Source organism: Chrysemys picta, chromosome 5, assembly GCF_011386835.1.
Source record: "Chrysemys picta bellii isolate R12L10 chromosome 5, ASM1138683v2, whole genome shotgun sequence".
Taxonomy (NCBI): domain Eukaryota; kingdom Metazoa; phylum Chordata; order Testudines; family Emydidae; genus Chrysemys; species Chrysemys picta.
This window is the reverse complement of record NC_088795.1, coordinates 93,401,268-93,413,682: the sequence shown is the minus strand read 5'-3', so window position 1 is coordinate 93,413,682 and position 12,415 is coordinate 93,401,268. Positions and strand designations below refer to the sequence as shown.

Sequence of the window (12,415 nt, the reverse complement as noted above, 5' to 3'; positions counted from 1 at the left end):
TAAAGGATATATTATGTCCAGGGCAATGCAGATTTCAATTTTACAACTTCACATTCTTTTATCTCTGAAACAATTCTGGAGTTACTGAAAGTATTCTCATTGAAGTTAGTAGGACAAGACATTTCAACATCTTTAACAGTTTTCTGAATAAGAATGCCAGTGTCCAAAACATAAAGCTACTGGTATAAAGCAAAAACAAACAATCAATAAGACATATGCACTTCTTTTATCCTTATCCTCCTTTTGAAGATTCTAGATCAGGGGTCGGCAACCTTTCAGAAGTTGTCTGCCGTGGCTTCATTTATTCACTCTAGGTTTCACGTGCCAGTAATACATTTTAACTTTTTTAGAAGGCCTCTTTCTATAAGTCTATAATATATAACTAAACTATTGTTGTATGTAAAGTAAATAAGGTTTTTAAAATGTTTAAGAATCTTCATTTAAAATTAAATTAAAATGCAGAGCCCCCTGAACCGGTGGCCAGGACCCGGGCAGTGTGAGTGCCACTGAAAATCAACTCATGTGCCGCCTTTGGCACGCGTGCCATAGGTTGCCTACCCCGCTCTAGATTGTGTGACTGATAAGTCAAAAGACAACAAAATACATTTCCATTTAATGTCCAAAAATGACTAGGTCATCTGTCATCTAGAATGTTAGCCCTGAATAAAGAGGAAAAGATATTTAATGGAAAATATTATCAATGTTTTTCAGCTAGTACCACCACCAGTAGGAACCAATAGAAATCTATACATAGTCATTTGCCTAGATGTAAAATATATTAATTTAATATCAAAACACTACGAGATGCAACCAAAACCACAAGCCTAGTCCTGCTCCTACTGAAGTCAACAGGAGTTTTTAAATCCAGTTTCAAACCCTATACATAAAAACACAATAATTGTTGACGACAAGATAAACTTTGCCATTCTAGCCTGGAGTACATCAATAGACAAACTTCCTCCATGCGCAGTAGTTCCAGAGAGCAAATACTACGTTTGCACCACAGCTCATTTGAGAACTTTGCATGAGAGATACTATACAGAGGCAAAAATATTATTTTCAGTGAGAAAGAAATCTGAGCATAGTTCACATTGCAGAAAACACAAATCTTAGCATTGGACTGGAAAATAGGAGTATATATTGCAGTGGCACCTGCAGGCATCAGTCATAATCAGGGCTCCACTGTGTTAGGTGCTGTACAAATAAGCAGGAAGACATGGTCCTTAAAATGAGGAGTTTTTACAGTCTATTGTGCCATTTTCTACTTGGACTCCATGTTCACAATCTTGGGTCAAATTGTAATATGCTGATTTACTGGTTCATTTTAACAGAATTCCAGAAAATAAGTTATTCTGCATTCTAAAAAACACAGAAGTAATAGTTTGCTGAGAAGCTGTCTGAAATTCTCTGAATTTTCACACATCAGTGTTGAAGTCAAGATAAGAAGTCTTATTCTGAATCATTCATTCCTCCCCCTTGACACACACCCAATACTTCTCATCACAAATCCACATTAGCCTCCACTGTACTCCAACAAAGGCGCTGCAAAAATTATAAACATGTTTCAGAATGTTCAGCCAGATCAGAAAAATGTGTCAAAGAGTTTTGATTCCTAAAAATTTAGAGACCCTCATGTTCATTTAGACTTGAAACGGGTGAAGATTTTAAAAATCTCAAATGACACAAACTTTGGTAACATTTTATAATGATAATATAACAAAAAAGAAAGTCTATAGAACTAACAGCCTCCAGGGGGAGGATAGCTCAGTGGTTTGAGCATTGGCCTGCTAAACCCAGGGTTGTGAGTTCAATCCTTGAGGGGGCCACTTAGGGATCGGAGGCAAAATCAGTACTTGGTCCTGCTAGTGAAGGCAGGGGGCTGGACTCGATGACCTTTTGAGGGCCCCTTCCAGTTCTATGAGATAGGTATATCTCCATTAAAATCCTTGTAAGATTGCTTCAATTATTTACTTATGACTGCAAAGCAGATGCTAAAGGAAGAAAAATCAAGTGCACAACTGCACAAAAGTTATCAGCCTGCAACACACAATATGCAATGATGTAAATTCTCCTTTGAAGACAGAGTGAATAGTGGATTTTGCCTTAAAGTGCTTCAATGTGCTTTTCAGTACAGTAATTTATACTTCTCAATTGATACTAATACAACCAATGCCAGTTTGATGGCCTTTTTAGAGATCTGAAATAGCTAGCTGTTCATTGCAAGTACAGAAGTAAGGATAAGCTACAGTTTGCTTGGCTATAATCCTGAACTGATGGAAGGGGAGAGGGAATGGCTAGTACTGTGGCTTAACATACAAGGTAGAAACCCAATTATACTTTTTAGAAAACATTCTTTAGTAAGTTCATCAGTATCACAGCTAGCATAGATCACAATTCTGATCTCAGTTATACTGAAAATGAAAACTGCAGCATATCCTATACTTGATAGCAGCAGAGGTCAGGTTTGTGGAAATGCTATGCATCAATGCACTTAGCAATATCCCAAAATGTTCAACTACAGACAATAAAGAATTGATAGTTTTTCCTGAATTTTAGGACAGTATGCGTAGTCTTGTTTTACTTTTCCAATTCACATGTCAAATTATTTATTTGTCCTACTTAATTATTCTCTGGTAGTTTTAATTAGTGTTTTCAATTTTTTCTAACAATATTTTTATTTTACTGGATAATTTTGTGTCAGACTGTCCAGAGCTAGGATGTGTGAGCAGACTATGCATAAGCTTTTCCTCCTTCTACAGACTTGCTTTTAATTACAGTCATAACCTGCAAATCCCCATGATGCCCGCTTCTGGGCCTTTTCTAAGCAGAGACTGTCAATGCTACCAAATGCTATAACATAATAGGCATGCAGCAATTCTCCAAAAAGGCTCATTTTTTGGAGTTTAAAGTACCCATTCTACACACACATATGTAATTTGAAAGTTTATTTTATGTACCTTTAGATAAGGTGTGATGCAATCGCCCATGCATGCAGCACAAGCCTCTGAAATATTCAAGAAAATAGCTTTTTAGTTCAGTGACACCTATGCACAGGCTAGTATTAGCGTTACAGATGACAATAAAACAAAATCTCATATTGGACTTCAAAGTGCTCACTAAACAGAAATGGCAATTTTGATACTACAATAGAGCTAGTTTAGCACAAATCTGTACACTTGCACAAAATGAAAGATGGTGATGGTAGTAATGCTAACAATACACATGCTGCAAGTTTTACCTCTACAGTGAAGTTACAGTATATGAAGACATGGAGGATACTAGCCCCTGGAAGCTGACATTAACAAGAAAGACTCTTCAAACTGAAAAAAAAGTGCTGTCAAAAGAAGAAATCAAAAGAATGCAAAAAAAAAAGTCAAAAGCCACCAGTGCTGGACAGAATTCTGTGATGCTGTTAAACCAGGAGAGATTAATTGTATTGGCACTTCCTGGATGAGTTTTCTAATTTAGATGATGTGTCAACAGTACTCTGTCACAGGGGTTGCTTTCAGAAATACACAAGCATGTCAGAGTAGTACTTGTGACACTAGCAGACGAGATGCCCACTTATGCCAAATCCCCAGGCCAATTCACTTGTGTATTAGTATAGATCAAAATGATTGAAACACCAAATACACTCATACATTTAACAACTTCATGAAAACTAGTGGGATGTTACTTGCATTGTTTTCACTGATCTTCATGCCATTATAATGTAGTAACATACATTTACATTGTTTATACCCCTGTAACTAGATAACCTATCAAATAAGAAAGAAGCCTTGTTGAATGCAAATGAAGAACTTTAACAGAAAAGTGCTCATTTCAAAGCAAGTGATCATTGTGTGGGATGATCCAAAGTCAAAATGCATTCCTCACTCTCCATCAACAAAGAAAATGCCTATGTGGGTAGTGACTGTCAGCTTGTTTTCTGTGAGAAGCAGTTGTAAGTATGGATTGAAGGAAAGATCCTGCATCTCTGGACTGTTTGGACTCTTACAGGGAAGTGTACCAGATGCAAAGTGAGATCCCCAGAGACAATCTGGGTACCCTGAAAAGAGTTTTGGGAAACTGGAAGTTTATTACATCACTGCAGCCACTTGGAATTACAAACTGTGACTCACCTGTGCAAATAATTTTACCCGCTTTAACCTCTCAATAACTCTCATTTCCTTTTCTTAGCTAATAATCCTTTAATTATAGAGTTGACTACCAGTGTTGTCTTTGGTGTAAGAACTAGAGAACCAATTGATCTGGGGTAAATGACTAGTCTCTTGGGACTGGAAGCAACCTAAATGTTATGTGATTTTTGGTGTAAGTAACCATTTTATCACAAAGTCCAGTTTGTCTGGGTGGCAAGCTAGACTGGAGAGTCTAAGAGGACTGTCTGTGGTCCAGGAGTTCACTTTTGTCACTGGCTTGGTGAAATCTAAGTTTAGGATGTCTGCCTTCTTTACTGACAGTCTGTCCTGAAGAAGGCACTCACAAACCTGAGCCAGTCCAGACAGCGTGACAATAACCCAGGAAAGAAAACAGACTCAATCTAAGCCAGGGGGTCTCAAACTCAAATGACCACGAGGGCCGCATGAGGACTAGTGCATTGGCCTGAGGGCTGCATCACTGACACCCACCCCTTGCTGCCCCCGGCCCCACACCCACCACCCCTTTCATGAGGCCCTGCCTCTTCAAAACCCCTTCCCTGCCCCCATTCCAACCCCTTCCCCTAAGTCCTCACCCCAACTCTGCCCCCTCCCTGTCCCCAGGGGGTGCAGGAGGGGTGTGGCGGGGGCTCAGGGCAGGGAGTTGAGGTGCAGGAGGTGTGCAGGGCACGGCAGGGGGCTCAGGGCGTCAGGGTGCAGCAGGAGGCTCAAGGCAGGGAGTGCAGGGGGTGTGATGGGGGCTCAGGGCAGGGAGTTGGGGTGTGCAGGGGTGAGGGGTGCAGCAGGGGGTTGGGGTGCATGGTGTGGCAGGGGACTTAGGGCAGGGAGTTGAGGTGTGTGAGGGGTGTGGGATGTGTCAGGGGGCTCCGGACAGGGGGTTGGGGTGCAGGAGGGGTGCAGGCTCCGGCCAGGCGCCACTTACCTAGAGCAGCTCTGGGGTGGCCGAGCCGTGCACCGTGGCCAGGGCAGGCTCCCTGCCTGCCTGCCCTGGCCCCGCTCCACTCCAGGAAGCAGCCGGAGTCCCTGGGGGGAGGCAAGGGGGGAGCAGGAAACGGTGCCATGTACTGCTCTTGCTGCTCCTCTAGGTACCTCCCCCAAAGCTCCCATTGGCCGTGGTTCCCCATTCCCAGCCAATGTAGCTGCGGGGAGCAGTGCATAGAAGTGAGAGCACAGAGCCTCTACTCCCCCCGCCCGGGGCTGCAGGGACATAGCTCCAGCCGCATCAGGGAGCGGCGCAGGGCTTCAGCGCCACAGGGTAGGCAGAGAGGTGGGGGGAGCTTGGCGGGCCGCATGAAAGAACCCCGCGGGCCGTGTTTGAGACCCCTGATCTAAGCAGAAAGCATCACATTTACCTGCTGCCTTATAAACCAGAGCAACCATGTCCTCCAATAACTGGTCCTTTTGTACTGTTTGCTTGAGCACACACACAAGAAACTTCATAAAACAGAAACATTTGAGAGACCAACCAATGTAATGGAGGCAGCACTTCAAAGAGGAGATGACATGTTGAGCAGAATATCTACGGAAGACTTGACTGCTAAGGATGTAGTTTGTCACTCAACCTGCCTTTCTTCTTACCGGAGTAAAATAAATCTTAAAGCAAAACTATCTAAATTACACTGCAACAACACAGTCATCTTGTAACACTGTGTTTTAGCAGATGATTGTACAATAAGAATCCTCTTCTCCTATCCAAGCTGCTACAAAGACAAAGCCCTTTTTCCTTCAGTTATAATAACTGCAAGATATTCCGGTAACAAGTTACAGACATCATGTTTCTGCAATTTTATGCCCTGCACAGCATAGCTAAGGCAAGTCAACCACTGTTCTATGCAGCACAACATTAGCAGATGCTATCCAAGCTGCTATAAATCTGAAGCAGGAACTTAAAATTATCAAAATGTTTTGTGACTGTTCTTCTGACAAGTGAGCCTGAAGAACAGCTTTCAAATAAACAAGTGGGTTTGTATAATGCCACTTTAATCCTTCAGTGTGAAACAGCCAAAATTAAAGCCTCGGAATATTATCCAAAGCCTGAATGACTGTAGTTTAGACGTCAGCTACTTTTGTACCCCAACCGGTGCAGGAATTTGTCCTTTGGTTGATCGATAAAGAGGAATATACTTCAGCAATCAATGAGTATCATCCTTCAGAAGACATTCAAAGAAGATGCCTTTCAACTGCAGAGTGCATAGTATTTAACAGTTCAAAAGTTATCACACCACTGCACATAAGCATTGCTGCACAGCTACGCCATGAGTTTGGTTCTAGCAATTTAATTAACATACTACATCTTCATGGATTCTGAATCAATTATGATGAATTGAGGTAGTTCATCACTAGCGCTGCAAAAACTGAAGGAAAAACTACCTGAAGAGGATGGAGCTCGGCTGTTCTCAGTGGTGGCAGATGACAGAACAAGGAGCAATGGTCTCAAGTTGCAGTGGGGGAGGTCCAGGTTGGATATCAGGAAAAACTATTTCACTAGGAGGGTGGTGAAACACTGGAATGCGTTACCTAGGGAGGTGGTGGAGTCTCCTTCCTTGGAGGTTTTTAAGGCCCGGTTTGACAAAGCCCTGGCTGGGATGATTTAGCTGGGAATTGGTCCTGCTTTGAGCAGGGGGTTGGACTAGATGACCTCTTGAGGTCCCTTCCAACTCTGATATTCTATGATTCTATGAAAAAGACTCCAGGGAAGTGTGTTAATTCCAAATGGAACTGTACCATGTCATACTGATGGAAATGGCATCCATGAAGAATATTACAACAGACATCAACACAGACACCGTTGATGAAAAGAATACCTTCCATTCAATGGCTACAACATCGTATTTCAAGGACAGTCTGTAGATATTTCTAGTAATGCTGGACTATCACTGAAGCATGGGAGAGAAAAAAAGAGTCACTTACTCTCTCCCCCGGCAATCAGTGTCTCCTATGCAGCAATTGAAAAACCTTGAGCACATCCAGAACCAACTCATCATGAAAGAGTACTTGAGAAAAAACTCTAGTCACCTACAAGTATACATTGTCAGAGATCTCTCCTGATGTCTTTTAAGACTACTACCCTGTGATGTTCTACCAATACCAAATGACATTGATATTGTTTCCACTCAAGTGATTCCATTTTGGACTGGTTTCAATCACAAGCTTGCAACAAAGAAGAGCACCTACACATCATTTGCATATGCACCTATTATGAATGCCAAACCACCTAACATGGCCACAGTCTAGGCTACAATGCTGAAACATAAGGAAATGTCAGCAGCTTTAGGACAGCAGCATGCCTTCAGCCATTAATCAGCAGCAGTATGCTGTAGTTCAGCAAATTAAATGGACTCTCTCCCAATGTAATCAGCCTGGGTGATTTTCACACCCTATACTGTTTTACTGAATGTACTGGGAAATTCTGGGGAGATGCAAGACTGCTAGACCCTGTTGTTGTTTCTGATGTGTATGCAGCTTGTAGTGCAGATCGAATGCTTGCTGATAAGCAATTCAACTGTGCTCTGTGGCTTCATTCTAGCATCTGAGACCCTGCGTGCTCTGAAACATTATTCATTTGTTAAATGGTGTGATCAGGAAGGAGGTATCATGTAGTTCCATCATTTGTCTGGCGAAGGTTGGCTGACACTCTAAAGATGTTTGAATCTGAAGACAATGGCCTGGTCTACACTACGGGTTTAGGTCGACTTTAGCAGCGTTAAATCGAATTAAGCCTGGACACGTCCACACAACGAAGCCCTTTCTTTCGACTTAAAGGGTCCTTTAAACCGGTTTCTTTACACCACCTCCGACGAGGGGATTAGCGATAAAACCGGCCTTTGCGGGTCGGAATTGGGGTAGTGTGGACGGAATTCGACGTTATTGGCCTCCGGAAGCTATCCCACAGTGCTTCATTGTGACCGCTCTGGACAGCACTCTCAACTCAGATGCACTGACCAGGTAGACAGGAAAAGACCCGCGAATGTTTGAATTTCATTTCCTGTTTGCTCAGCGTGGAGAGCACAGGTGACCATGCAGAGCTCATCAGCACAGGTAACCGTGATGGAGTCCCAGGATCGCAAAAGAGCTCCAGCATGGACCGAACGGGAGGTACGGGATCTGCTCGCCATATGGGGAGATGAAGCAGTGATAGCTGAACTCCGTAGCAGTAAAAGAAATGGCAAAGTATTAGAAAAGATCTCCAAGGCCATGAAGGACCGAGGCCATAACAGGGACACACAGCAGTGCCGCGTGAAAATTAAGGAGCTACGGCAAGCTTACCACAAAGCCAGAGAAGCAAACGGAAGGTCCGGGGCAGAGCCGCAAACTTGCCGCTTCTACACGGAGCTGCATGCGATCCTAGGGGGTGCAGCCACCACTACCCCAACCGTGTGCTATGACTCTCTCACTGGAGAAACACACAGGGAAGACGGTTCGGGGAACGAGGAAGATGAGGATGGAGGTACTGTAGGTAGCTCACAGCAGCAAGGAAGCGGAGAGACCGGTTTCCCCAACAGCCAGGATATGTTTGTTACCCTGGACCTGGAACCAGTAACCCCCGAACTCACCCAAGACCCTCAGGGCACACAGGAGACCTCTGGTGAGTGTACCTTTGTAAATATTTGTAAACATTACACATGGTTTAAAAGCAAGCGTGTTTAATGATTAATTTGCCCTGGCAATCGCGGCCAGTACATCTACTGGAAAAGTCTGTTAACGTGTATGGGGATGGAGCGGAAATCCTCCAGGGACATCTCCAGAAAGCTCTCCTTTATGTACTCCCAAAGCGTTTGCAAAAGGTTTCTGGGGAGGGCTGCCTTATCCCGTCCGCCATGGTAGGACACTTTACCACGCCAGGCCAGTAGCACGTAGCCTGGAATCATTGCATAACAAAGCATGGCAGCGTATGGTCCCGGTGTTTGCTGGCATGCAGACAATATCCATTCCTTATCTCTCTTTGTTATCCTCAGGAGAGTGATATCATTCACGGTCACCTGGTTGAAATGGGGTGATTTTATTAAGGGGACATTCAGAGGCGCCTGTTCCTGCTCTTCTGAACAGAAATGTTCCCCGCTGTTAACCATGCGGTGGGGGGAGGGGTGAAGTGATCATCCCAGAGAATCGTGTGTGTGTGGGGGAGGGGGGGTTTACTTGGGTTTGTGCCGCATGTTAACCGGGAAACCGCAGCCCCTCCTTTTACATTGAAAACCCATTTTAAATGGGCAACCCAATTCATCCTTGATATGGGAAATGCGCTGCTGTTTGAAACCTTTCCCGCATGTTAAGAAGGTTAAAAAAGCCAAAACACTGTGGCCTACCATGGCTGCCTGCAAGCCGAAATATGCGACCTTGTAATGAAAGAGTGTACCCATTGTTCTCTAAAATGTGTCTTTTTTAACCACCTCTCCCTTCTCCTCCACCAGCTGCAAATGTTTCTCCTTCGCAGAGGCTAGTGAACATTAGAAAGAGAAAACGTAGGACGAGGGACGATATGTTCACGGAGCTGCAGATGTCCTCCCACGCTGACAGAGCACAGCAGAATGCGTGGCGGCAGTCAATGTCGGACATGAGAAAAGCACAATATGAACGAGAGGAGAGGTGGCGGGCTGAATGGCGGGATGAAAAGAGCAAGTGGCGGGCTGAAGACGATAGGTGGCGTCAGCTTGCAGACAGACGGCAAGAGTCAATGCTCCGTCTGCTGGAGCATCAAACTGATATGCTCGAGCGTATGGTTGAGCTGCAGGAAAGGCAGCAGGAGCAGAGACCGCCGCTACAGCCCCTGTTTAACCAACAGCCCTCCTCCCCAAGTTCCATAGTCTCCTCACCCTGACGCCCAAGAACACGGTGGGGGGGCCTCCATCCACCCAGTCACTCCACCCCAGATGATCGCCCAAGCATCAGGAGGCTGGCCTTCAATAAGACTTAAAGTTTTAAAATGCAGTGTGTCCTTTTTCATCCCTCCTCCCCCACCCATCCCAGGCTACCTTGGCAATTATCCCCTTACTTCTACAAAAACAACAAGGAGTCTGGAGGTGCCACCAGACTCCTTGTTGTTTTTGTAGATACAGACTAACACGGCTACCCCCTGATACTTTACCCCCTACTTCTGTGAGGGACTAATAAAGAATGCATGAATGTGAAAAAACAATGACTTTATTGCCTCTGCAAGCGGTGCTCGAATTGGGGAGGGGAGGGTGGGGTGGTTGGTTTACAGGGAAGTAGAGTGAACCGAGTCGGGGGGGGGGGGTTTGGAGGGTTCATCAAGGAGAAACAAACAGAAGTTTCACACAGTAGCCTGGCCAGTCACAAAACTCGTTTTCAAAGCTTCTCTGATGCGCACCGCGCCCTGCTGTGCTCCTCTAACCGCCATGGTGTCTGGCTGCGCGTAATCAGCGGCCAGGCGAGTTGCCTCACCTCCCACCCCGCCATAAAGGTCTCCCCCTTACTCTCACAGATATTGTGGAGCGCACAGCAAGCAGCAATAACAATGGGGATATTCTTTTCGCTGAGGTCTGAGCGAGTCAGTAAGCTGCGCCAGCGCGCTTTTAAACGTCCAAATGCACATTCCACCACCATTCGGCATTTGCTCAGCCTGTAGTTGAACAGGTCCTGACTCCTGTCCAGGCTGCCTGTGTACGGCTTCACGAGCCATGGCATTAAGGGGTAGGCTGGGTCCCCAAGGATCACGATAGGCATTTCAACATCCCCAACGGTTACTTTCTGGTCCGGGAAGAAAGTCCCTTCCTCCAGCTTTCGAAACAGAGCAAAGTTCCTGAAGACGCGAGCATCATGTTCCTTTCCCGGCCATCCCACGTTGATGTTGGTGAAACGTCCCTTGTGATCCACCAGGGCTTGCAGAAGCATTGAAAAGTACCCCTTGCGGTTTACGTAGTCGGTGGCTTGGTGCTCCGGTGACAAGATAGGGATATGGGTTCCGTCTATGGCTCCGCCACAGTTTCAGCAAAACCATCCACTATTGACTGCACGTTGCCCAGAGTCACTACCCTTGATATCACCAGGTCTTTCATTGCCCTGGCAAATTGGATCACAGCAGCCCCCACCGTAGATTTGCCCACTCCAAATTGATTCCCGACTGACCGGTAGCTGTCTGCCGTTGCAAGCTTCCACAGGGCTATAGCCACTCGCTTCTCAACTGTGAGGGCTGCTCTCATCTTGGTATCCTGGCGTTTCAGGGCAGGGGAAAGCAAGTCATAAAGTTCCATGAAAGTGCCCTTACGCATGCGAAAGTTTCGCAGCCACTGGGAATCATCCCATACCTGCAGCACGATGCGGTCCCACCAGTCTGTGCTTGTTTCCCGGGCCCAGAATCGGCGTTCCACGGCATGAACCTGCCCCAGTGACACCATGATTTCCACATTGCTGGGGCCTGTGCCTTGTGAGAGGTCTATGTCCATGTCAATTTCCTCATCACTCTCTTCGCCGCGCTGCAATCGCCTCCTCGGCTGGTCCGGGTTTCGCCTTCGCATGTCCTGGCTCTGCATATACTCCAGGACAATGCGTGTGGTGTTCATAGTGCTCATAATTGCCGCGGTGATCTGAGCGGGCTACATGATCCCAGTGCTAGCTATGGCGCCTGGTCAGAAAAAAGGCGCGAAACTAGTATCTGATGGACCAGGAGAAGGAGGGAGAGCGGGAGGGAGGGAGGGCCGAGTGACGACATGGCGTACAGGTACAGGAACAGGGAATTAAAATCAAGAAAGGTGGCTGTGCATCAGGGAGAAACACAAACAACTGTCACACAGAATGGTCCCCCCAAAGATTAAACTGAAAACCCTGGGCTTAGCAGGCCGTTGATTTCACGGAGGAAGGGGAAGCAAATGAATACAGAACAAATCTATTTTTTACATCTTAAGCTGGCAGCCGACGGTGCAGCATGAGTGATAGCCTCTGCAGTATGATGACGACGGATATCAATTGTAATATACCATCTTCTACCAAAAGGCAAGGGGCTGCTGCTGTGTAGCAATGCAGCCCCACGTCTGCCAGCCCCACGTCCGCCAGCACCCAGCATTGCCCTCGGCCTCTTCTGGGTGCTTAGGAGACAATACTGGGCAATTGGCAGAAAATAGTATACTACGACTGGTAGCCATCATCATCGAAACAGTAGCATGTCTGCCCAGGTGGCCATGATTGACAGCCACTCCAGTACGACGATGATGGGTACCAGTCATAATATACCATCTCCTGGCAAGGGGCTTGTGCAATGCAGCCCTACGGCTGCCAGCCCCACGGCTATTACTCATGCTACACCG

General features: G+C 45.8%; 2 protein-coding genes across 7 annotated transcripts in view; one reads left to right on the top strand and one right to left on the bottom strand.

Annotated features, from left to right (window-relative positions):
- FRYL (FRY like transcription coactivator) overlaps positions 1 to 12,415 on the bottom strand; it is a 411,199-nt gene that overhangs the window by 384,081 nt on the left and 14,703 nt on the right. The window lies entirely within an intron of this gene.
- LOC135983988 (uncharacterized) lies at positions 8,057 to 10,108 on the top strand. The gene is made up of 2 exons (XM_065598077.1): positions 8,057 to 8,742; positions 9,566 to 10,108. The coding sequence occupies exons 1-2, from the start codon at positions 8,175 to 8,177 to the stop codon at positions 9,970 to 9,972; spliced, it is 975 nt and encodes a 324-aa protein (XP_065454149.1). The 5' UTR covers positions 8,057 to 8,174; the 3' UTR covers positions 9,973 to 10,108.

Bases quoted from the DNA above. Each gene is read 5' to 3' on its own strand.
- LOC135983988 (XM_065598077.1), top strand. From the start codon at position 8,175: ATGCAGAGCTCATCAGCACAGGTAACCGTGATGGAGTCCCAGGATCGC. The intron at 8,743-9,565 runs GTGAGTGTACCT...CTCCTCCACCAG, and splicing joins GGGCACACAGGAGACCTCTG to CTGCAAATGTTTCTCCTTCG.